This window comes from Strongyloides ratti (genome assembly GCF_001040885.1).
Source record: "Strongyloides ratti genome assembly S_ratti_ED321, chromosome : 2".
In the NCBI taxonomy this organism is placed as follows: Eukaryota; Metazoa; Nematoda; class Chromadorea; order Rhabditida; family Strongyloididae; genus Strongyloides; species Strongyloides ratti.
In genome coordinates, this window is record NC_037308.1 from 12,249,175 (window position 1) to 12,274,959 (window position 25,785).

The 25,785-nt window shown below is 25.0% G+C and overlaps 13 protein-coding genes across 13 annotated transcripts; 8 read left to right on the top strand and 5 right to left on the bottom strand.

Moving 5' to 3' along the window:
- Positions 1–146: 146 nt before the first annotated feature.
- On the top strand, positions 147–1,542 carry SRAE_2000390700 (Hypothetical protein; the record flags this gene model as incomplete). The annotated part of the gene is made up of 2 exons (XM_024642714.1): positions 147–249; positions 368–1,542. The coding sequence occupies 2 exons, from the start codon at positions 147–149 to the stop codon at positions 1,540–1,542; spliced, it is 1,278 nt and encodes a 425-aa protein (XP_024508457.1).
- A 1,109-nt stretch (positions 1,543–2,651) lies between these two features.
- SRAE_2000390800 (Ccz1 ortholog) lies at positions 2,652–3,527 on the bottom strand (the record flags this gene model as incomplete). The annotated part of the gene is made up of 1 exon (XM_024642715.1): positions 2,652–3,527. One exon carries the CDS (start codon positions 3,525–3,527, stop codon positions 2,652–2,654), a length of 876 nt encoding a protein of 291 aa, XP_024508458.1.
- Positions 3,528–3,604: 77 nt separating this feature from the next.
- On the bottom strand, positions 3,605–4,219 carry SRAE_2000390900 (Ccz1 ortholog; the record flags this gene model as incomplete). Its single annotated transcript, XM_024642716.1, has 4 exons — positions 3,605–3,613; positions 3,660–3,717; positions 3,761–3,936; positions 4,016–4,219. The coding sequence occupies 4 exons, from the start codon at positions 4,217–4,219 to the stop codon at positions 3,605–3,607; spliced, it is 447 nt and encodes a 148-aa protein (XP_024508459.1).
- A 1,424-nt stretch (positions 4,220–5,643) lies between these two features.
- SRAE_2000391000 (DNA replication licensing factor MCM4) lies at positions 5,644–7,979 on the top strand (the record flags this gene model as incomplete). Its single annotated transcript, XM_024642717.1, has 2 exons — positions 5,644–5,686; positions 5,731–7,979. 2 exons carry the CDS (start codon positions 5,644–5,646, stop codon positions 7,977–7,979), a joined length of 2,292 nt encoding a protein of 763 aa, XP_024508460.1.
- Positions 7,980–8,599: 620 nt separating this feature from the next.
- SRAE_2000391100 (Transforming growth factor-beta, C-terminal domain-containing protein) lies at positions 8,600–9,655 on the top strand (the record flags this gene model as incomplete). Its single annotated transcript, XM_024642718.1, has 2 exons — positions 8,600–8,662; positions 8,711–9,655. 2 exons carry the CDS (start codon positions 8,600–8,602, stop codon positions 9,653–9,655), a joined length of 1,008 nt encoding a protein of 335 aa, XP_024508461.1.
- Positions 9,656–10,005: 350 nt separating this feature from the next.
- Positions 10,006–12,746, bottom strand: SRAE_2000391200 (Major facilitator superfamily domain, general substrate transporter-containing protein; the record flags this gene model as incomplete). The annotated part of the gene is made up of 8 exons (XM_024642720.1): positions 10,006–10,114; positions 10,229–10,469; positions 10,510–10,642; positions 11,316–11,516; positions 11,661–11,875; positions 11,921–12,281; positions 12,525–12,694; positions 12,737–12,746. The coding sequence occupies 8 exons, from the start codon at positions 12,744–12,746 to the stop codon at positions 10,006–10,008; spliced, it is 1,440 nt and encodes a 479-aa protein (XP_024508462.1).
- Positions 12,747–13,706: 960 nt separating this feature from the next.
- SRAE_2000391300 (39S ribosomal protein L51, mitochondrial) lies at positions 13,707–14,324 on the top strand (the record flags this gene model as incomplete). Its single annotated transcript, XM_024642721.1, has 1 exon — positions 13,707–14,324. One exon carries the CDS (start codon positions 13,707–13,709, stop codon positions 14,322–14,324), a length of 618 nt encoding a protein of 205 aa, XP_024508463.1.
- An 897-nt stretch (positions 14,325–15,221) lies between these two features.
- SRAE_2000391400 (Collagen alpha-5(IV) chain) lies at positions 15,222–16,177 on the top strand (the record flags this gene model as incomplete). The annotated part of the gene is made up of 2 exons (XM_024642722.1): positions 15,222–15,383; positions 15,434–16,177. The coding sequence occupies 2 exons, from the start codon at positions 15,222–15,224 to the stop codon at positions 16,175–16,177; spliced, it is 906 nt and encodes a 301-aa protein (XP_024508464.1).
- A 992-nt stretch (positions 16,178–17,169) lies between these two features.
- SRAE_2000391500 (Armadillo-type fold domain-containing protein) lies at positions 17,170–20,200 on the top strand (the record flags this gene model as incomplete). The annotated part of the gene is made up of 5 exons (XM_024642723.1): positions 17,170–17,310; positions 17,361–17,800; positions 17,853–17,883; positions 17,955–18,676; positions 18,721–20,200. 5 exons carry the CDS (start codon positions 17,170–17,172, stop codon positions 20,198–20,200), a joined length of 2,814 nt encoding a protein of 937 aa, XP_024508465.1.
- A 225-nt stretch (positions 20,201–20,425) lies between these two features.
- Positions 20,426–21,740, top strand: SRAE_2000391600 (Serine beta-lactamase-like protein LACTB, mitochondrial; the record flags this gene model as incomplete). Its single annotated transcript, XM_024642724.1, has 3 exons — positions 20,426–20,749; positions 20,806–20,910; positions 20,955–21,740. 3 exons carry the CDS (start codon positions 20,426–20,428, stop codon positions 21,738–21,740), a joined length of 1,215 nt encoding a protein of 404 aa, XP_024508466.1.
- A 36-nt stretch (positions 21,741–21,776) lies between these two features.
- Positions 21,777–22,516, bottom strand: SRAE_2000391700 (UPF0483 protein CG5412; the record flags this gene model as incomplete). The annotated part of the gene is made up of 2 exons (XM_024642725.1): positions 21,777–22,342; positions 22,393–22,516. The coding sequence occupies 2 exons, from the start codon at positions 22,514–22,516 to the stop codon at positions 21,777–21,779; spliced, it is 690 nt and encodes a 229-aa protein (XP_024508467.1).
- A 354-nt stretch (positions 22,517–22,870) lies between these two features.
- On the top strand, positions 22,871–23,813 carry SRAE_2000391800 (Protein kinase domain and Serine/threonine-/dual specificity protein kinase, catalytic domain and Protein kinase-like domain-containing protein; the record flags this gene model as incomplete). Its single annotated transcript, XM_024642726.1, has 3 exons — positions 22,871–22,938; positions 22,984–23,311; positions 23,358–23,813. 3 exons carry the CDS (start codon positions 22,871–22,873, stop codon positions 23,811–23,813), a joined length of 852 nt encoding a protein of 283 aa, XP_024508468.1.
- A 548-nt stretch (positions 23,814–24,361) lies between these two features.
- Positions 24,362–25,114, bottom strand: SRAE_2000391900 (PapD-like domain-containing protein; the record flags this gene model as incomplete). Its single annotated transcript, XM_024642727.1, has 1 exon — positions 24,362–25,114. The coding sequence occupies one exon, from the start codon at positions 25,112–25,114 to the stop codon at positions 24,362–24,364; it is 753 nt and encodes a 250-aa protein (XP_024508469.1).
- Positions 25,115–25,785: the final 671 nt, after the last annotated feature.

Consider the following 25,785-nt stretch of genomic DNA (forward strand, 5'->3'; position numbering starts at 1 on the left):
ACTAAGTAATTTTTATTATTATGCTATCATTTTCTTTCATATTTAATATTTTTTATATATTTTTTATTCTTATTCATCTAATAAAATCTCAAGATAATACCATTCTTCAAGATGAATATCAGGGAACAATTCATTATCCTACTAGAATGAGAATGGTTAATTTTAGTCCACTTCAAAGAAGTGGAGTTTCTAAAGGTATTCCAAGAGATGTTCGTTATAAAAACGAATATAGAATCATTCAACATGGAGGTAAATTTATTTTTTTTTAACTATATTTACAATAGATAATTAAAAAGTAATTATATAAAACAAGTTATTTTTAAATATTAAAATAATAAAATCTTGATTTTTTAATCTTTTAATTTAGCACCAATTAAATCATTTTCCATTGATGGACAGCCTTCACGATTGACAAAAGAATTGCCAATTCCTACAAGAGGCTCAACTAGTTATATTTCAACTGAAGGAGGGACTTCAAAACAAAAAGATAATCTTCTTTCACCAATAACTGTTAATGATGCTCTAAAAGAAGAAAGTTTAAAAAAAATTCTCCGAAGAACAACAATGTCTCCAAAATCATATCAATATAAAGAAAATGATTTAATACAGGCAAATATAATTGATGATGTTACTGATAATAAAAAAAATGATGCCATTATGGATTCTAATGATACTGAAGAGATACATACTGAAAAACAAATTCGTGTCCCAGTTCCAATAATTGTTCAAGAAACATCAAAAATATCAAAATATGAAAGTGAAAAAAAAGAAAATGTTGTTTTACAAACACACTCTCCAAAGTTTACTGTAATGCAAACTACTCAAACTCCATTACGACAAGCTATTGGTGCAGTTCAGCAATTGCTACCACCATCTTCAAGTCAAGGAATAGGTAATTTTATTTTCCCACAAAATATGCCAAATCTTCAAAATCAAGGATCATATAGTAATAATTTTAATAATATGAATGTAAAATCAATATCTGGATTACCTGCTCAACCAACACCCTCTTCTAGTGGACCTATTAAAAATGAATCACCACAAATTGTTGGTTTACATGGAATTCAACAATTTAATTTTCCACAATTATCATCACCATCAACTGTAGTATCAACAACAGCTATTCAATTTTCAACACCATCACCAAATGGAAATTTAGATATGATTAAACATGCTCAAGAAGCTATGGAAGCTGCTGTTAAAGCTAATCAAATAAGGCCTGGATCAGAAAAGTATGAACAAAAAGGTTGTGTATGGGATATTGTTTCAAATTCATGTAAAGATATTTTTAATTTAAAGTGGTGTGATAAATGTGAAGATTTTGGAAATATTTTTATGCATGATTGTAAATGTACAATTGATCATATAGAAACACAACAATTAAATAATAAACCTATTTCTATGTTACAACAACAATCACAACCATTAAATGGAGTTCAGCAACAAAAATTTTCCATAATCCAACAACCATCAACAAGTGATGTCCTCCAACATCCATTATTTATTAATCAACCAACTAGAACATCATTCTTAGTTATATAACATAAGAAATGATGTTTATTATAATAAATAACTTTAATATTTATTTATTTTATTTTATTTTATTTTACAGGTAATTAAATTTTAAAAATACCTAAAAAAATTTTTTTAGGTACTTTTCAATTTTTGTAGGATCATATTTTTGTTGATCTTATCTTTGTTTATATTGAATCTCAGGAATCCAATGAAATTTTACATTTTTAAAATCTATAGGAATAAATCGTCACTTTTATTTCTCACATTGTACATAGAGAAATAACTAGTAAGAATTTTTCTAACTTTATCTTGCTGTTTCTTTTTTTTTCATATTGTAATTCTTTCATAATCCTCTTTTTTAGAGTAATTCTACATTTTAATGGACTATGAATGGTTTTTCTTTCAGTCCATAAATAGCTTTAAAAATAAATAAGTTTTATAGTACAAAGATGAATTTATTTTTAATCCTAAATTTAGAATTTCTAAAATTATTATTTTTGGGAAATATTTTTAGATTTTCTACTTTATTTGTTCTATTATAATTATGTTCAAAATTTAGATTTGTTTTAAAGTTTTTAGTATCATGTGTTCCAAACTTTTTTGTCTTGTCAGCTACTTTTTTAAAGCTTGTCTTATCATTATAATTATTACTACCATAGCTAGAAATGTTGTATGTAATTTTTTTCATGATTCTGGGTACAAAAAAATTTCTATCTTTTGAATGCAATAATTTTAATTTACTTTTTTTTGTCCTTCAAAAAGTTTATTTGTACTTTTTTATATCATATACAATCTAAGTTATCGTTATTTAAAATCTTTTTTTATTATTTTTTAAATTTATTTATAAACTTTAATCGTCTTATTTTTTTAATAAAAAATTTCATAGTAAAGATTTTTTTAATGAGATCTTAGTATATTGTTTTTAAAGGTTTCTTATATAATTTCTTTTTATTATTTTCAATATGTTACAGCCATTTTTTCAACATACATCTTGTTTATATGCTCTTTTCTATTTTAATAAACTAATAAAAAATTATTTTTGATTAAGAATTAAATAAATATCATAAACAACGAATTAAAAATAAACGAAATGTTATCTAATTATTTTTATCAAAAAAAAAAATTTCTACAATGTTTTAAGCTAACAAAATATTTTCCATGTATTTTTTTAAGATCCTATTAAAATATTCTGTGTTGTCATTTGATGTATTATTAGGATCATAATAAAATAATATAACTAGACGATAGTTAAATTTTTTAAAATAAATAAACCAATCATCATTTGATTTAACTTGAATATGACCATAAGGATCTTTTTCATTGATAAAATGATCATATGTCTCGAGTGTTAATTTCAAAACATGTTTTGTTATATTTGGACGTGATGAAGACAAATCTGTTGATGGAACAAAACTCGTTGATAAAGAAAGTGTTAGTGGATTATGATAAATATAATGTATTGGTACATCTTGCATCAAAGGCTTTATTGATATAATGACATTCTCCCCTAAATCAGATGCTACAGATGGAAGATGACAATCAAAATATTTCCCTATTGGAGTTAAACTATCAAGTGTTGGTTCTTTTTTCATAAAAAGACATATTGTAGCATTAAGGCATCTAAAAACAACCATTTTAAAAGATTCAACATCATTTAATGATTGAGTATTTGTTAGAAAAACTTTTCTACACTCTTCACCATTTTCTGGTATTCCAGCTATAAATTTTCCACTACCAAACGTCAAAGATAACCTTCGGCTATTAAAGGATTCTGGTTGTAATTCATTAATAGTTGATGTAGATAATAAACTTTTGGTAACATATGTAAATAATATAAGTAAATCTTGTTTTGGTACAGAATGCCAAACTAATCTATCCTGATATAACATCATAATTTTTTCAATTTCTGGAAAATGATCAATCAAATGAGCTACAAATCTTTCAACCATTAATAAAATAGGTGGTTTTAGTGGTAACAAATCAACACCATTAAAAAGATCAATCAATGGCATAGTATTAAATTTCATTACATCAAGATATTCCAAAAAAAAATTATTTAAAATACTTTTACATAATTCTTTATCTTTATCTAAGTATCCTGTGATCGTTCCGTTAAACAATTTAAATAATAGATAAGAATTTACCAGTTGAATTTTTATTGTTTTTAAATGAATCATGTAATCGGATTCTTTGCATTCTTTCCTTAAATAAATAAATTTAAAATAATTATAAAATAAAATATTACTTTTTTAATGATAATCCAATAGTAAAACGACCATTTTCTACACGAATCATAATTTGTGCATACTTGTCTGTTGTTATATATCGATGTTCAAACTCATTTTTTTCTAACAATTTAGATTTTGAAAGAAAATTATCAGTAAAGTTATAAACAGCATCACTGTATCCTGTTACATCAATCTATTGAATATATAAATAATTAAATTTATTAATTAAAAGGACTTTTTTCAACTAGATAAAACGCCTTCAAAATACTTACTTGTTTTTTTATATCTTCTCCAGTTGGATAGAAAAATAAAATACGTTCCTTTTCAAAACCTTCTTTTGCTCCAAATTCAGGACAAGTAACAAAAAAATAATCTACTAATGGAAGAAGTTTTACAAATGTATTTGGTTTTGAAATAGTTACTTCTTTATTTCCAGCAAGAATACCAGAACCATAATAAAAAGGATTATAATTCATTTAGAGGTATTTATTATTTTTACATTATACTTTTCTTCTTAATGTTTGTTTTATTGGAGAAGTGTACATTATTTTGTTACCTTTTTAATATAATAATAAAATGTGATTAATTGTTTATTAAAAACTTTATTAATTATATCAAATTTAATAAAATAAATTTTTATATAATGTAGATAATTGTTGTGCTAGTAAATATATATTTTTTTTTAATTTTTAAACATTTAAAGAATTTTTTTGGTGAAAAAATTGCGCTGACTATGACAAATGTATTTTTTTTTTAAATTAATTATATTTAAGTGATCTTTTACACATACATAAGTAAAAAATTAATCTTAAACTGGATAAAAGTTATTAATACATTAAAAAAAATTGAAATCAAATACCATAGAAATTAAAATTTTATGAAATAATTTTATTATGTAAATGTTATTTAAGAAAATAAAAAACATCAAAGGTTATCATTAAAATTTAAGGAATACATGAAATGATAAGAAAACTTTTAAATAAGGATAGTTAAACATAATGCTTTTAATTATAATAACAATAATCATGTGAATAGGAAAAATAATTCTTTATGTTTTATTATTGACTGGAAAGTTTTAGAAGGGTTATTGATAAAAAAATAGAAAGCTTATAACTTTTTAAGAAGGTAAATATTAAAAATTTGATTTACAGAAACATGATAAAGATCTTGGAGCACACAATATTATGGATCCAGAAATAAATTCAGATTATAATATAAATATAAAGATTTTAAAAAAGAATTTAATAAAAAAACTTAACATTAATTACTTTAATTTTTTTTTATTTGTCATTGCATCTAATTTTTCATAAATGTATTCTTGTATAAAGGGAAATACTTTACTGACAACTGATATTCATTTTTGTAGAAAAAAAATAGTTTAAATATTGTATGTTAATGTTTAATACAATGTTTACTTTTTTAAAATAGAAATTTTTTTTGAATTCTACCATTTAATATTTTTTTATACAAAATATACGTTTATATGTAACTTTTTACCTACATTTAAATATTCTTAAATACTCCTAATATAAATAAAAGTAAAATTAGATTTTACATCAAAATCTAAGATGTAGTAATACTATTTCTGAGTAAATTAATGTGTCTTCTGAGATTATTAAAACATTGTTATATCTCAACACGATTTTTGTGTTAAAAAGCGCGATTTTGCAATTGTTTGTAAGAGTGTACGACATATTTGTACATTGCTAGTAAAGTCATACTTTTAGATTTTCTTTCGTTTTTAAATTAAGAATTCTTTTGTACTTTGTTTTGAAATATTAAATTAATATTTTGCTACTATACTGTTTATAGTATTAGTTTAAAATAATTGTTTTTTTTTTGTAATTTTACTAATAAATTTTTCTTTTTAGTTAATTTACTTGAAATATATTAATAAAAAATGAGTAGCCGTGGAAACTTTGGAGATGAACCTGAAAGTGAAAGTATGTTTTTTCAAAATCATTATTAAATATTCTATTTTTTTAAGATCAATTTTCCTCTCATTCTGCGATGCTTCATACAAATGCTCCAACAACAAGAATGGATACACAAGAAATGTCCTCAAATCAGGATTCATTAGTTTCATCTGGCCGTGCTTTTAATAATCCACGTCGTACTGATATTCCTTCAAATATTTCTCATCAACGTTTCCATATTGTTAGAAGAGAAGAAGAGGGACAAGAATCAACAGTTATGACTAGTGATATGTTACCCAATATGGAGCAAAAGTTTATTTGGGGTACTTCAATTGAGATGAATACTTTTATTACGTTTTTCCGGAATTTTCTTGAAACTTTCAAAGCTCAATGTGTTGATGATGATGAGAATATGTTACAATTTAGTTCAATGAATATGGAAGAGATTGATCTTAATGTTCCTTATTACATGTCCAGAATAGATGAAATTAATCATTCTGAGGTACCGTATTTAAATCTTAATTTGGAACATGTTAAATCAGTTTCTGAAAACTTGTATAGAATGATTATTGCCTATCCATCTGAGACTATACCGTACATGGATGTTGTTGCAAATCAAATGTTTGAAGAGAAATATGAAAGACGACTTCATGATCCAATTGAATTTAGGGTATTTAATGCTGAGAAGACAAAAAATATGAGAGATCTTGAACCTTCAGATGTTGATCGTTTAATAACAATTAATGGAATGGTTGTTCGAACATCACCTTTAATTCCAGAAATGAAATCTGGTTACTTTGAATGTAATGTGTGTCTTCATGGAGTGGAAGTTGATGTTGACCGTGGTCGTATTGAAGAACCAAATGTTTGTGCTAATTGTAAAGGTATTGGCAATCTTCGACTTATTCACAATCGCTCATTCTTTGTTGATAAACAAATTATTAAACTTCAGGAATCACCTAGTGAAATGCCACCTGGACAAACTCCATATACTGTAACATTATTTGTGCATGGAAATCTTGTTGAATCAGTTCAACCTGGAGACAGAGTTGCTGTAACTGGAATTTATCGTGTAAATCCAATTAAAGTCAATCCAATAATGCGAGCTGTCAAAGCTGTATTTCGTACAAATATTGATGTATTACATTTTAGAAAAGTTTCTGCTGGTAGACTTCATCAAGAAGATGATGGTTGTCATTTGACAGAGCAAAGAATTAATGAGATAATTGAGTTATCAAAAAAACCTGATATTGAAAATATTTTGATTAGATCCATTGCTCCATCAATCTTTGGTCATGAGGAAGTTAAAAGGGGTGTTATATGCTTACTTTTTGGTGGTACAAAAAAAGTAAAAGATTATGGAGAGAAAACAAAATACCGATCTGAAATTAATATGCTTTTGTGTGGTGATCCAGGTGTTGCTAAATCTCAAATGCTTCAATATATTTTTAATTTAATGCCAAGATCTCAATATACATCAGGAAAAGGATCTTCTGCTGTTGGTTTGACAGCTAGTGTAGCACATGATCCAGATACAAAATCTGTTGTACTTCAAACAGGTGCTCTTGTTTTAGCTGATAATGGAGTTTGTTGTATTGATGAATTTGATAAAATGTCTGACGCCACAAGATCAATTTTGCATGAAGTAATGGAACAACAAACTTTGTCAATTGCCAAGGCTGGAATTATATGTCAACTGAATGCTCGTACTTCGATACTAGCTGCAGCTAACCCTATTGATTCTAAGTGGAATTTAGGTAAAACAATTGTTGAAAATATTAAACTTCCAGCAACTTTGTTGTCCAGATTTGATCTTATATTTTTGATGGTTGACCCACAAAGTGAAGACTTTGACAAAAAACTTGCCCAACATTTAGTTAACCTTTATGGTGGAACTAGTGAAGAAGTTACCGAACAAATTGAGGAACAGGAAATAATACATACAAGTCTCCTTCGAGATTATATAAGTTATGCTAAAGAAAATGTTTACCCTAAATTAACAGATGAAGCATGTGAAGCACTTACTGATAAATACATAGCTATGCGTAAAGTGGGAAGTTCTGTCGGACAAATAACTGCATATCCACGTCAATTAGAATCTCTTATTCGCCTTTCTGAGGCACATGCTAAGATGCGCCTTTCTTCTCTTGTTACTGTTGATGATGTACAATCAGCATATTCATTATATCGTGAAGCTTTGAAACAATCGGCTGTAGATCCAGCAACTGGAAAAATTGACGTTGCTATTTTGACAACAGGTAAATCTACACATCAAATTGAAGAAGAACAACAACAACAACAAGAAGTACTTGTTAATTAATTGAAAAAATAATATTGTATTTAATTTTTTTCTATCTCTTTAATCTTTTTAATCCTTGTACTATATATGCGAAATTTGAATAAATAAAATTTTTATTCAATTTTAATGTCTTGTTTTTAATTATGATAATTTTTTAGCTTTGATAAAAATTAAATTATTAATTTTAATAAAATGATAGATTATATATACTTTTCAAAAATATTTTAATAGGAAAAAAGTAAGATAAAGTAAAGTGTGATTAAAAATTACTTTGGAAAAAAAGAGTTTATATAATATATTGTTGACCCATAAAAATTTCAGATTTAAAAAAAGTTTATGAAGTTCTTTTACTATAAAAGTCATTAAAATAAACTTGCATACTTATAAGAGAAAAATTTTTCTACTTACAAAATTAAATGGCAACATTTTTTAAACTATATTATTTTGTTAATATCATCTCAATTAAACAAATTCATTTTTTTTCTACAATATTACTTTGCAATATCTCATTATAATATTAATGCAGATTCAGTACTCTTTCAAAAGCTCCACCCTTATACTACTAGGAATTAAATGAAAATTATAAAACAAATAAACTTCCAAATTTTTATCAATTAAATAATTTTTTAAAATTCTAAAACATGGTGAAAACTTTTAGTTTCAACTTTTTTATTGTTTTTCTTCTTTTCAATGACAATGTTAAAGTAAATTTTATTATTTTTAATAATTAATGTTTATTATATCATTTGAAGTGTAGTCATACTATAAACGAGAATATTAGGAAATTTTTAGCAGAAGATATTTTTAAAAAATTACTTTACGAATTAGACTTACAAGTTTTGCCAAATATTACTAGAAGTCATTTTCATATAACTGATGAAAATTTTAATTTTGATGAAAAGAATGTACTGTTAGAAGATAAATTTTATAGTGGTACAAGTTTAATAGTTGGAAATATTATTCAAAAAATAGTTCAGTTTATTATGCCAACATCAGATTATGGTAAAAATATTGAAAAGGTAGAATTAGTTATTCCTTCTGTAACAATAAATCATGAGTACGATATCATAGATATTAAAATTTTACATATTTTAAATAATGGAACACATAGAGAGACTATTGGTAATAGAAAATTTTCATTTGATGAAATGGTACAGACAAATAAAATTGATATATCAATTTATAATGATAAAATAAATAATTTAATTTCTGATGATAGAAAGTTAGATTTAGAAATACTAGCCACATCATATAATTATAATCAGGATAATTATTTAATACCATCAGAAGAAATAACATTAGAATTAAATAATCAAAAACCTTATATAACTTATAAAATTTTTTCAAGATACAATAGAAGAAATGTCAGATCAGAGTATAAAACATGCGATGGAACATTAAATGATGGTTCATGTTGTTTAAAAAATTTTAAAATTGATGTCTCTCAACATCCATGGAACTTTATTATATCTCCAAGTATCTTAAATATTAAAAGTTGTATTGGAAGTTGTATTAAAAATGATTATTCTACTACTAATTCAAATTTTATTAGATATTCAGAAGACTCTGAACATAAAAGCTGTTGTTATGCTTCAGAATATGAAACTATTAGAGTTTTATATGCAACTGATGACCTTGGTACATTAAAATTTAAAAATATTACTAATTTAATTGCCAAAGCTTGTAGATGCTACTAAGATATACCTTATGATGAATAATATTTTTTTAAATGATACTTAAAAAAAGAATTAATGTAAAACGGAAATATTATCTTGCTAAAAAAATATACAATTTAATGGTGATATTGTAATTGTAAAAATTACCAATTTTTTTTTAAATATCACATCTTTAATTTTTAAACAAATTATTTTAATTACAACTTCGTTATAAGTTAATTTATTTTCAAAGTTCTTTAAAAAGTATTCAAACAATTTGTAAAAATAATTTTATTTTAAAAGAAAATATCTAATAAATTTTTAATACTAAAGTAATTTAAAGCTATATTCAAAAAAAAGTAGAATTTAAAAAAGTGTACAATTGCCAAATATTAATCCATTTCAATATTTTTTTCAACTTTAACTATCAGTTTTGGTTCCATTAATTTTTGCCTTTCAAGCCTTCTCTTCACTAACTTTTGAATTGCTTCATCAGCCAATCTAAAAACAAAAAGTAAAGTAAATGTTATTTAACATTATAATTAATTAGACTATGACAATTAGCAGAATACTCTTGATAATATTTTTTCATAGAAATAATATTAATTAACTTACATTATTAAAAAAACTGCTGGTACACAGATAATTGCCATTATAATAAATGATAATTCTGGCATAAAAGTAATTGTAAAATTATATAATGAATGAAATATAAGAACAGACAAAAGATTTCCAAATGCTTCTACAACACTTATTAATGAAAATACACGTCCCAATTCTGCTGTATAAACTGTTTGAGCCATCATTGATCTCATACCAGATGGTGAAAATTTATTAAATGCCTCCAATACAACAACTATAATTTAACCATCAATAATATAAATTATGAAACCTACGAGAATAGATTACAGAATCATTCCAAGCAATTGCAATTAATAATCTTCCAAAACCTCTTGCAATAAGCCCAAGTAATGCTAAAGTAGAATCTTTAACATCACTATTTTTTAATAAAGGATATATAACTATTGCCTAAAACCATATAAACTATATAAAATTACACCTTTAAAATTTGTTCAAAATATTTTAACTACCATTAAATATATCATCAATCAAAGTGTAATAAATTATTCATCAAATAAATATCTCTCCTATATCATGTTCATGAACTAATGACAAAAGATAACTAGTAAAAATAAATTAAGAAATAATAAAACAACACTATTAAAATGTCTTAATTTTTATACGGTATATAATTAAAATATTTCAAAAAATATTTATCTAAAAGAGAAAAGTTTGTAAAAATTATGTTGCAAAACATAAAATATTACTCACATAATCAGGTTTAAGATATAATTTAAAATGATTAGTTAAACAAAATATTTCTTTAAAATAATAAATCATATCTTATCCTATTCGTTATTTTATGTAACATAGTTATTCTAAAAATGTTTAATCAGATTCCGTTATTAAAATAACACAAAATTATAGATAAATATTTTATATTTATATTATGTTAAAATTAACGCTTTAAATTTGTAAAGTTTTATTAAATATATTTTTATTTTAATTTCATGAATATTTAATAAAAAAAAATTCATACTATATCTAAATTATTATTATATTTATAAAAAAAAAAAGTATACGTTTTTTTATTTAAAAATAAAAAAAAATAAATGAACATTTTTTGATATATAAAACTTACAAAAAATGTTGCCGTACATTGCATTGGCATTTTAAATTTACTATATTCTCCAGCATCCCAATAAAATTTATTTTTTAAAAAGAAAAAAAGAATTCTATTTGATCCCATTAAAGCAAGAAATGACAAGAAGAAGGCTAATGTTGTATAAAAAAGAGCAATATTACGTTTACCATCTTCATCCCAAAATATTCTTCTCCATCCCTATAAAAAGTAAAACTTATGGATAATTAAATTATTCAATAAATATACGTGAGATTTAACTATAAAAACGAGTTTTTTTTTTTTTTATAAATAATGTGGAATATTAACTGTCGAAAATAGCAATTTTTAAAATATATTACTTACCGTAAATCTGTCCTGGATTCTTTCAGCAAGTGTTTCATTTAGTATTGATGTTTTATTGAAATCATCTGGTTCTGGTGTCATATCTTTAGCAAGAAAAATCATTAATATACAAAAAAAATGTGTTATTAATATCATTAAATATGCATCAGTATATTCATAAGATCCAAAAAAAGAACCAAAAAAAAAACCAAGAGTTGACCCGAGACCAATGGCACCTTCAAGATATGATATAAATTGAGATCTTCTTCTTAAATTATTACATGTAGCTTGTGATATATATGAAAAAGCTGAAGCAAAAATAGTCATATATCCACCAAAAAATGAAAAAATTATTTCAGACACGGCAAATAAATGTTGATTCTTTTCCTCTATTCTATTAGCCATAGATAAAAGTATAAGATCAGAAAATATTAATCCAATAAATGGAACTATTAATGCATACTTTCTTGAGACATCATCACTTAATTTTCCAATACAAATACTACTAAAAATTGCAATGATCGAAAAAATTACTCCAACAATCATAAAAATATTGTTTGTCTCTGTTTGAATGAAATAATTCGATGAAAGATCCTTTCTGTCTCGACATTCCAGCTCAGTATATCCTTGTTGTATACATACCTTAAAAAGAACAATAAAATTTTTTTTATTTAATATTATACTTCAAAATCTATTGACTTTCTTAAACTACTTTATAATTTAATCAATGATATACATTAACTTAATTTTTACTAAATATTTCTTATCATGTTATAAAACTAGGACATCATAAAGATGAAACTTAACCATATAATATAGTTTATGATACTATTTAAAGTATCATTAAATTATCTTTATAAGTGATAAAAAAAAAATAAAAACTACCTTTTGATATATTAAAGATTTTGTAATTGGAAAAAACATAGATGATGATAAAGAATATGTACAGATAACAAACATTATCATCCAACAACTACCATGATATTTATCATTATCTATGTAATGCCTCTTATTGCCATTACTTTCAATTGTTTTATTGTCAAAAGTTTGATTATCTACGAAATCAGATATCTCCGAAATATCACTCGAAAACCCACTTTCTGACATATTTTGAAGCTTTAAAATAATCCTTTTTTAAAAATAAATATCTTTTTTTCCTGCCTACAACTTAGTGATTGATGTTAAATTTTATTAAAATAGACTTCTTGTCTTTTTTGTACGTTAAATAATTAACAACTTTAGAAATCTTTTTTAAAAATAACATTCAATTAATTTGGATTTCTTTTTTACTAATTACTTGTTACCTAAAATTAAAAATCAGATTTAGTAAAAAGATAGAATATATGTGATTATGGTGAATAACGAAAGAGATAAATAAAGGATAAAGAGATGATGAAATCTAGCAAATTATATTATTTTAACATATATCTATCTCATTTTCCAAAAGTGATGGCATCATTTTTAATCTATTATTTTTAGTAATAATACTACATAAATAAACATTTCTAACAATTAACGAAAGTTACAGCAACAAAAAAAAAGTATACATAAGATTTAAATAGTGCCATTATCTAATGTAATATTTTTTTTATACAACATTATACAAAATAAATTGCATTTTAACCTTTAAATGTAAACTATAATATAACAACAAAAAAAAAGAAAGAAAACACAAATACTATTAAACAATATTATATATACGTCTTTAAATATATTGTTTAAAATTGATATAAATGATGGAAGTATAATAAATTATAGAAACAACAATTTTAAGGTTATTATTGTATGATTAATATTTTAAATTCTATCTATTTTATATATATCTTTTTGAAAATAATGCCTTTAAATTAATGTATAATTATAAATAATGATAGATAATAAAAATATTGTTTTCTTATTTTTTACTTTTATTATAAAAATAAAATATTTTGATAGAAAAAGTTAAGCACCAAATGAGTTATAAATGGCGCGGTCAATTTAAAATACTTATGTATAAATTAAAATAAGGTGCGGCCGACGGATAGAAAAAATTCTTTTAAAAATACATATATTATTTTATATATAAAAATGTTTCGGCTATATGGAAAAAATAACATTACTTTATTATCTAAGCCTAGATTATCTAATTTAAAACAGGAATCTTCATTCCATGATCGAAGTCAAGTACCAAGAATAGTTGATGATAGAAATAAACGTAATCATAAAGTTACTGATGCTGGTTATGTTTACCGTTACCATCGTAAAGGTGTTGATCCATTGCCGAGAATAGAAAATTGTAAAGATCCTGTTTATAAGCCAGAATATAAAGTTCGTGAACCTTGGAGTAAAGAACAGGCACGTTTTGGAGAAAATGATTATATAGATCTTCTTGGAGATGGTTCACTTCATCCAGCACAACTTCAATATCATACACCAACATGGCTTCGTGGTTTTCCTGGTCAACATCGTGCAAATGAATTAATAAAATTAATTCATTATCGTAATTTACATAAAGAAAAATTACAACAAAATTCTCCAAAAAGATGGTTTGATTTATGTAAAAGAATTAATTATTTGATGACATATCATAATTATAATAAGCAAGATGAGTTACGTGCTGGAGAAAGAGAACTTGGATTATGGGATGATAAACCTGACTACACTTTTAAAGACAAAAGTAGAAGATCTTTTAAGGATATTGTTTAGTATATTTGTTTATATAAAATTTGTTTTATAGAAATAATTGAGATAGTAAAATAATTTTTTTTGTTTAAATAAATCAAGATACTTGAAAACATGATTATATTTTTGTTTATAAAGTTGCTGGTCATATTATTTTTTTTTGCTTAATTTAAAACTTTTTTCAAAATTTGTTATTTTATTAGTTAATAAACTGGCTTTTATTAATTCAATATTATCTTATAAAAGTGATAAAAATTTTTTTAAAATGTTTTGGTATTTGAAAAGTTTTTTTTTTATTTTGTAATAATATAAAATTGATCATTATTTTAAATAATAAAAGGTATATCCTTTAAAAAAAATTTTCTATTAAATATTTTGTTTGGACGTTGGAATGTAAAAAGTTAAACTGTACAGTTAAAATTAGATATTTCTTATTTACTCATATACATATAAATTAATTAATATTAAGAAATATTATATAAGGTGAATAAAAGAAGACAGAGATATTCAAAAAGAAGAAGAGAGATAACATTCAATATTAGTAGCTTGAATAAAAGGATAACAAAATTAATGATAAACACTATAAAAACGGCCTCCGCGAAAGCTCAGTGATATGTTACTTTTTTTTTATACCATCAAAAATGTAATTGTCAAATACGACATATACATATAAATACATTATATCTTCTCTTACTATCTACAGAAAAAGTAGACGGATATAAGGATTGCGCTCACTTGCTCCAGATAGGATGTACAGAGTTAGAAAAAGTGAATGACACTCCTTTAGAAGAACAGCTGTCTTAATGAAAACCTGTTTACCTATGCCAACCTTTATTGTAACCTATCCTCCTTCACTACTATATAAACTTTCCATTCATCTTCAAATTCACACACTCACTTTCCATTCTCATATCTCAAATCATGGAAGGAGACAGCAAAATTCGTGCTTACAGATTCGTTGCCTATTCAGCAGTCACATTTTCTGTTATTGCAGTTCTTTCGGTGGCTCTTTCTTTACCAATGGTATATAACTATGTTAATGCCGTCAAGCATCAAATGAAACATGAAATTGGATTCTGCCAAGTATGTTTAATAATTATATAACATTTTATTTATTATTTTTCTAATTATAGGGAACAGCAAAAGATATGTACAATGAAGTTAGCTACTTGAAAACAATTAATTTCGCTGCTAGAAACAGAACCGCACGTCAAGCTTCTGGTTATGATGCACCAGTTGAAAATGCTCCAGCTGCCGCTACTTGTGAAGGATGTTGTCTTCCAGGACAACCAGGACCTCAAGGACCACCAGGAAAATCTGGTAAACCAGGTAAACCAGGAGCACCAGGAACCCCAGGAACACCAGGAAAACCACCAGTTGCTCCATGTGAACCAACTACACCACCACCATGTAAACCATGCCCAACTGGACCACCCGGACCACCAGGACCAATCGGAGCTCCAGGAGATGTTGGTGCCCCAGGTACTCCAGGAAGACCAGGAAATGATGCTCCAAATGGTGAACCAGGCCCAAGAGGACCACCAGGACCACCAGGCCCACCAGGACCACAAGGACCAAAAGGAGATGCCGGAGTTCCAGCTGTTTCTGAACCAGCCGTACCAGGAGAACCAGGTGAACCAGGAGAGCCAGGACCACAAGGACCACCAGGACCTCCAGGACCACCAGGAAATGATGGAGCACCAGGAGCCCCAGGACCAAAAGGAGAAACAGGTGAACCAGGAGATGCTGGCCCAGACGGAAACCCAGGACCACAAGGACCACCAGGACCAGCTGGAGAACCAGGTGAGAAAGGAATCTGTCCAAAATATTGCGCTCTCGATGGTGGAATTTTCTTTGAAGACGGAACAAGACGTTAAGAATCTTATTGATGAATCATACTCAATTAGAATTTACGCACTACCCGAAAGTTTTTCAGAAAAGGAATTATTGTATAACGCTTTTATTTTTTTGTATTTATTTTTCTTTTCAATGTGTGCAACAAGACCATAGTAATTAAGGGTCATATATTCCTTATAAAATTTAAATTATTTAAAACATTTATACTTTATTTATTCTGTCATTTTTAATGACTTGTTTCAAAAGATATTAAAATATTTTCGCTCAAAAAAAAAAATTAAATATCCGGATTCCTTTCTATTTGTATCATTTTTAATTATACATCATCTATTTATCCAATTATCCTTTTTTTGAAAATATTTATTTATGTAACAAAAATTAGACCATTCAAAATTAAAATTATTTTATTTTATTTTAACAAAATATAAATAAAATCTTATCTTAATTTATTAAGTGAAAAATTTATATCTATTAGATACTAAATGAGATTACAAGGTTTTTTTTTTTTATATTGTCATTTTAATTGAACAAATTTATATGTATTTTAAAAGTTTCAATTGGTCATATATAAGTATTATAATAATTAATTAATTAGTTAATTAACTAATTAGTTTTACGAGTTGTTAAAAGATTAAAAATCACAAGAAATATTCTTTAACGTAAATAGTTTTTTTTTTATTTTATAAAAGACATAAAGAAAAAATGTAATAGTAAAGTAAAGTAAAAAAAAATAATGACCATTCAAAAAAATAAAAAGAAAAAAATAATTATTTTTTTTAAGTTAAGAAATATTTTACAGTAACATTTATCGACATAAGAGTTACGATTCATTACAAAGAGTTTCTACAACATAATTTTGACTATAATCTTACAACGATCATATTGTCGTTTTGAAAAACACTATACCAATATATAAATCTTATAATTATATAACTACTATTGTTTTCTAGCATTTATTAGTATTATCAAAAAAAGTAATTATAACAAGGTAGCTTTTTTATATGGTTAAATTATGGAACAAGTAAATAATGTTAATGATATACTATTAAATGAGCAAAATTTTTTGAATGCATTACAAATATATGTTGATGGTAGGCAGGGAGAAAGTGTTATGCTAGCGGGGAAGTACATAGAAGAATGCCTCAAAAACAAGGTGGGTTTTTGATTACAAAATTGGTGTTTATTTCAAAAAAAATTTTACAGACGCTTTTTGTTAAATGGTCATCTAAAGTTATAGAAGAATATTTGGGAAATCATAGTAATACAATTTATACTTTGCATCACATAAGTTTCCTGTTTCAAATGTTACGTCTTTGTTTGATAAATGATCCTTTTAATTTTGATTGTGAAATGAAAGAACAAGTAGTGAAGTTGGGATTAATTTGTTCCAAAAAATCTTATGTTCAATTGGCAAAAGATCCTAGTGTTATAACACAATTTAATACAATTATGAATGCTTTTTGTTGTTACTATCTTGTTATTCCTTATGATACAGATTTTATAAGGAATTTTGGTGAATGGTTTTTAAGTGAGGGTGAAAATTATGAATTTTTATATTTAACCGGGTTAAATTATTTATTTGAGGAATTGGCTAATAAACAACTTCCAGTCGGTGATAATAGAAGAACTACTTTTAAAATAATGTTAGCAGAGAAAATAAGTGATTTTGTTAATTATATTCTCTCTTTTCTTCAGCGGGTACCTGTATATTCAAAATATTACAATCGTATAATTGAATATTCAACTAATATATTTAAAAACGAAAAAATACCACAAGATAATGCTGAATTTTTAAAGTTTATTGAACTTATTTTAAATTTAATTTTTGATAGAAATGTTCCTGATGAAACATTAGAAGTTGCTTGTGATTTTATTATGGATTTAATGATGGTGATTGAGAGATCATTTGATAGTTTTATTAGTATGGGAGCTATAAATACTTTTGTAGATTCACATTTTGATTATGTTGTTGAACTATCAAAAATGGGTGATTCAATGAAATTAAAAAGTATTTGTAGATTACTTGTTGAGAAAGCAGAAGCTTCGCGTTTTGATATAGTTGATAATTTGGGTAATGATCATGAATCTTTTAAAAATTTTGAGTATATAAATTTTATTGCAAAACTTGGAGTAGATTATGCTGATATGACATTACCATTTTGGGGTGAAATTACAGAGGCTGTTCTTCAAATTATGGATGAATTGGAAGAAAATGATCTTGTAGAAAGAACTAATATACAAACAAAATTGTCGGGTCCTTTAAAAGAATATTACAAAATTCTTATTTCTAAAATGATGATTGATGAAGATCAAGTAGATGTATTAACATCTGACCATGATGAAGATTTATATACATTTAGGAATAACATCACAAATATTATTGGAGAGACATCAAATATAGTAGGTGTGACGAATACTCTTGAATTATTTTATAATTGGTTACGTGAAAACTCTTCTGATTGGAGAATGAGTGAATCTATAATTTTTATGATATCAGTTTTAGGTTATGATGTTGTACAGTAAGTTTTTTTTTTATTTTAATTTTTTAATCTTTTATATATAGATATATGGAATATGAAAATAATGATTACGTAGTAAATATGTTAAAACAATTAATGAGTAGTGTACAAAATGTTCATCCACAAATGATTGCTAGTATATTAGAATTAATAAGAGAATTTATTGAAATGGTTTCGGGAAATATAGAAATTCAACAGTTAACATTAGCTTATATATCGCAATTTATTGCTGATCAAAGATTTTCTCAAGTTTGTTGCAAAATTTTTGAAATTTTAGTTAGTCGTGGAAAATTATATGATATTAATTGTTTAGAAGCATTTTTACAATTACCTTTATATTTTGAGAATGCTCCCTCATGTGCGTATCAAAATGAAATTAATATTCAAACAATTTTATGTGCATTATCTTTAATGATATCACAGAATTTTGAGCCGCAAAATTTCGTCTATTTTTTGAGGCTATTAGAAACATCAATAAAGAGATTAGAACATTTAAGTGCAGTGCCTCAGATTATTCCAAATAGTTATTATGGAAAATTTAATGATCAACCATGGAAAGCGATTGAAAATGATCCTTGTTTATACTTTCATAGAATAACATCTGTAACAAAAAATATTAATTTTTATGAGATAGTTCTTAAATTTCCAGAAACTAAAATACCTATACAAAATTTAGAATTTCAATTATGGAGTACTATGAAAAAAATAATGTCACGATTGGAAGGAATAAAACAATTAGATAACGCTACACGTGTAGTACGTATTATGCTTCGTCAAGGTAGTAGTTTATTTAGAGAAATTAGTATTGAAACATTAAGATTATTCCTAGAACGTCATCAATATCCATTTATGTATATTGTGTCTGTTGCCATAGATGTACGTGGTGATGAATTAATGCAATTGCCGGAGTTTTACAATCCATTAAAAGCACTTATTAAAATATGTATCGATAATTTCAATCCAGATAACAAAGAATTTTTAAGTTTAGTTGATGTTGTAGATGATTTTTATAGATTAATTAAGAAACTTTTACATAAGCACAAAAAATTTCTTTTATCACTTGCTGAATTTGACAAAATAATATTAGTTGCAATTGCTGCAATGCAATTTGAAGAATTTTCAGATTATGAATGTCATGTTGATATATTAGATACATTTTATGGAGACATTAAAGAAATCCCATCAAATGAAGTAGAATTTAGATCAAAATATGAAAGCAAATTAAATGAACATATGCAATATTTTCTTAACATTGCTTTACATACAATAATATTTAAACTTTATCGTATCAAACGATGTAACAATGTTTGTGATGCATTATATTCAGTATTTAGATATGATAAAAATCAATTTTTTGAAAAGTTTCGAATATCACTTTCTACGATACCTAATACAAGAAACTTAGGTGCTGATGAGAGTCAAAAACTTGAATTTATCTCTCAGTTAAATTTAATAGAAACAAAAAATTGGTCAAAACATAGATTTAACAGTGCATTCCAAGATTTTGCGAAATATTATAACTGAAATATTTATATTTTTTATCGTGTATATACATTAATTTTGATTAATTCCTTTTTTTTTCGATGTTTTTCATCTATATTAATAACTTATTAAAAGAATGTTATTTTATAATTTTATTTTTTATAATAATATTAGTGTTCTTTTACTTATCAGTATCAACTTTTAATCATTAATGGAATATCGCATACATTTAAGTTTGCTGTTAAATTGCCCATTCATTTTTATTTAATGAAGGTTTCAAGAATTTTATTACCTTCTGTTGTTCTTCCAGTCTTTAAACATTTAAAAGATGATAATGATCCAGTTACAAAAAGTGATAAGTTAATAAATCATTATATGGTTAAATATGCTATACCTGGTCTTAGTATAACAGTTACAAAAAATGGCAAATCAATATACTCAAAAGGATTTGGTTATTCTAATATTGAAACAGATACACCTTGTACAAATGAATCCGTTTTTAGAATCGCTTCCATAAGTAAATCCATTACAGCCATAATTGCTGGAAAATTAATGGATACAAAAAACTTTGATATAGATAAAGATATCCGAGTATGTTTTGATTGAATAGATAACATTTTTTGATAAATTTTATTAATATTTTCTAGGAATATATAAAAGATTTTCCTGAAAAAACTTATGAAGGAGAAAAAGTATCTATAACAAGTAAACATTTGTTAACTCATATGTCCGGAGTAAGACATTATACAAAGGTATTTTTCATATTTAATTAATAATTTTTTTTCTAAATATATAGAAAAATGAAGAAAATAAGAAGGAGGATGAAGAATTTTTATTAAATAAAGAATTTGATAATGTTTCACAAGCACTAGAATTATTTAAAGATGATGAATTATTATCTAAACCAGGGGAAAAGTTTAATTATACTACTCATGGATTTACATTATTAAGTCGTGTTATTGAAAAAGTATCAGATGAAGAGTTTCCAAATCTAGTTCAAAAATTGTTTAATGAATTAGGAATGAATTCAAGTTATATTGACAATAATAAAACAATAATACATAATAGAGTACAATTTTATAGAAGAAATAAGTATCATGAACTTGAGAATTGCCCCGAAGTAAATAATTCATATAAAATAGCTGGTGGTGGAATGTTATCAACATCTGAAGATTTAACAAAATTTGGTAATACAATACTAAAATGTTTTCAAGATTATGATGAAAGTAATAATGATTGTAGAGTTATATCTAATGATAGTATTAACAAAATATGGAAACCATATATTAAAACACATGAAAAAATTGTCCCATTTTTCTATTGTCTTGGATGGTCTCATGTGCCATTTAAAAAATGTTACAATTCTAAAGATACTTTTTACAGAAATGGATATTGGTATCACACGGGTGCTGCTGTGGGTTGTTCTTCTATTTTATTAATAAAACCAACTACAACTAAAAAACGAAAGTATGATAACAATGATAATCCAAAAGGTATATGTGTTGCTATATTAACAAATGTTCAAGATTGCTATAACGGAATAACTAATCTTGCTCTTGATATTGCAGAGTGTTTCAATTAATTTTGACCTTTTTTTTTATTAATTTATATGTAATATCTAAATAAATTGTTTTAAAAATTCTCTTAGTGAATCTTTTGCCGATGACATTGGTGGAACACAATGACCACCAGGATGTTTTATAATACAAGGTTCAGGTTCCTTGAATAATTTACACAACTCTTCACTTCTTTCATAATGTACAACTTGATCAGTTTCACCGTATATCTGTAAACTGGGAATACCTTTTAACTCACATTCAACTAAATTTTGATGAACAGATGATAAACTTTTAAATGAACTCATCATAATAATAAATTTCCAATTTAAAGGGATTTTTTTTTGATATCCCATAGATGTTAATAAATGTACCATTGAGGCACCCTGACTGAAACCTAATAAACCATCGAAAGGCCCTTTCTCTTTTATATAATCGGTTACTTCTTTAACAGATTTGTCAAATCCTATTGCAACATCACAAACATCCCTTGATGAAAATGTTTCTTCCACTTTAGAAAACCACCAAGCTCTTGGTCCTAGTTCTGTAACAGTACTTTCATCATTATCAGTAGATTGACTATCTTTATCACTAGGAATATTTGGAATTAAAGGTCCTGTTATAAACTCTTAAATAAAATATTTTTTAAAATAAAATAATAAAAAAAAGCAAACATACCAAATTCTGCTAAACTTTTTATAGCCTTTCTCAATCCACCTGTTTTTTCTCTAAAAGTTACTTCATTTTGACGATAACCATGTAAGCATAATATTCTTAATTTTTTTTGATGTTTTTCAACCATTTTCAAAAGATTAAAAAGTCATTTCTTTCAAAAAGATAGATAATAAACGTTTGGTATACTGTCATTATTAAAAATTTAAAATACAATTAAAAAGAATAAAATAATTGTGGTAATTTTTTTTATAAAAAAGTAGTTGGTATATTTTATTAATGTTTGTGATAATTTAATATTTATCAAAATACCTTGATTTTAAGTGATTTTTTTTAAATAGTGTATATAGTGATTGATAATTAAAAAGGATATTGATTAAAAAAAGCTAAAAAAAGTACATATGTCACAATATCATCCTTTTTCCTCTATAAAAGAAAAAAGATTAGATTACCAGATTTATTTCCAACATAAATATTTTTTAAAATGATTGGCATTTCTAAAAATGTTCCTACTGACTTGGAAAAAGATAAAGGAGAGAATTCAAAGATGATGTAAGTTAGTTTTATCATAAGTTAATTGTATTTCTTTATGTATAGATGGTTGTCTAAAGATGATTTTGAAGTTGGTAGACCACTTGGAAAAGGTGCCTTTGGATCAGTATATCTTGTTCGCCATCGTGATACCCATTTTCCTTACGCAATGAAAGTTCTTTTTAAAAAACAGATAACTGACAACGGAGCTGAAAAGCACGTTGCAAATGAAATAGATCTTCAGGGTCATTTGGATCATCCCCACATTGCAAAAATGAAAACTTGGTGGCAAACTAGTGATAAACTTTTCTTCATCTTTGAATACTGTCATTGGAAGACGTTATTTGACAAAATTCAACAAGAACACCACTTAGAGGAAAATTGTGCACTGAAGGTTTGTTTAAAAAAATTCAGATAAATTAACTGATTATTTTTTTTAGTTATTTTCTCAAGTTGTTGATGCTGTGGAATTTTGTCATCAACATAAAGTAATTCACAGGGATATCAAACCTGAAAATATTCTACTGTGGAAAGAAGGCCACGCAAAACTATCTGATTTTGGATGGTCTGCTTGTTATGTTTCTGGTGTAAAGAATACAACGCTTTGTGGAACAATGGAATATATGGCACCTGAGTTAGTTGTGGAGACAGGTCATACTTATAAGGTTGATAATTGGGCACTCGGTGTGTTACTGTATGAAATGACACATGGTACATCACCATTTGCTTCCACTGATGATGGGCAATGTAGAAGAAAGATAATGAATGGTTGTTTTAAAGTTGATTCCCGTCTCTCCCGATTCGTAGAAGAGATAATCGTGGGCTTGATTAAGAAAATGCCATTGAAAAGGTTGGAACTTAGTGATGTTATTAGAATATTGAAAAGCAACATGTAATTATTTTTATTTGGTTACAGTTATATTTTTATTTTGCCTGTATATTTATTTTGTATATAGTATATTTAAATAAAACTAACAATTAGAATTTTTTCAAAATTTTTTTTTATTATATACTTTTATCTAATATTTTTTTTTTGTTTTGATATACTACTTTAAAAATTATTGTAAAAGTTAAGATTAAACCTATAAAGTGACAAAGTGATTTTACTCAAAAGTTTATATTTTTTTATACTATAATTTTAACTGTTTCAGTTTAAAAAATTTAAAAGAAAAATCAACAGAGATAAGAAATTTGTATATTCTAACTATTATATTCAAAATTTTTATCATAATAGTAAGGAATATTTTTTTTTTTCCTGACGTTTGCTGAAATTTTAAGAAATTAACAGATAACAATTTTATTATTTTATTTTTGATAATAAAATTGTATAGAATTTATTATGTTATCATTTGTACTTATTTTTCTATTTTAACAAAATATGTGTATATAAAATAAAATTCAAAATATTAGAAAAAAATTTTTTCATTATTTATTTGGTTCATTGTTAGCAAATGAATCCATATCTTTTGTTTGAACTTACATAACTGTATATTGAATCATCATTTTCTTTTCTTGGATTTCCAAAAAGATAATTAAATGCAGCATTTAGAATTCCATTACTTGTAATTTTCTTAGTTTCTACAATATAAGATGTCTCATTAAATTGATCAAATATATTTTTTTCATTTTTATATAAATCATATTGATATAAATTATTAATGTTATTATTATATAATAATTCTTTTGGATATTCAATAATTTTGTTTGCTACTTCAGTACCATCATCAATTTGAATGGCTGTCTTGCAATTATCATTTTCATTGTTATCACAAGGAAAAAGTATAGGTTCTAGTATAGATGCTTTACAAGGAACATCAAAAACAAATGTAGAAGATATATATCCTAATTTTGGTGTGATTACAAATCTATGAGCAAGATGATTTGGTTGAGAAATTTCATTTTTAAACCATTTATAAATAATTCTATTCTTGTTAGTATCATAAGATCTTATAAAAATATCAAAATGTTTAGGTACTTCATTATTAACAAGTTTTTTGAATCCAATATCATACTGTATTTTAATTAATTTTGTTGATTTTTCATTAATTATACCTATTGTAGATGATATTTTTAAAGATAATTGACAACTTTGTCTAATTTTAAATGCAATAGGTTTTTCTAATGTATTACGTAGTAATATATTTCTTTCATATGGTTTCTCTAAACATGGAATATGAAAATTATTTGTTACAAACATTATGATATTAATATTTTTTATATAAAATTTTCTTTTATTAAAATAAAAAAATTTAAATTAATTTTTTTTTTAAAAAAAATTATAAACAAATTTTTATTTCGTAAATTCATTTCATTATAATTTTTTTTTTTATTATTTAAAATAAATTTAAGAAAAATTTAAAAAAAAAAAATTTATATATAATTATTATATATATAAATTTCATTTTTTTTTTTATAAAAACTAGAAAACGCGTTTAAAAATATAAAATTTTATAGACAAAATCCTTTTATCTTATTATAAAAATCTTTAATTCAGTTTAATATATAAATTTAAAGTGATTATTTATTAGTGAAAAATGCGCCATTCTTCTTTATTGTTATACACATTGTACGAAGGAATATTTAATTTATATTAACAACTTTTTAAGATCATGAAGAGGAAATTTATACGATAGAATAAGATAGTATAGTATGTATGTCTATATAAATATTCATACATATATCTAACAATCAAATTTATGTAATTTTATAATATTTAAGAAATCAAATAGAAGATGAGATATATAATAAACGAGGTCCTCTACCACACTCCGTTTTATGCTCCCCCCTCTCTTGTTAATGTAAACCATATCATTTAACATATGAAAATAATTTAATTTTCTAACTTTTCATCAAGACACATAATAGAGA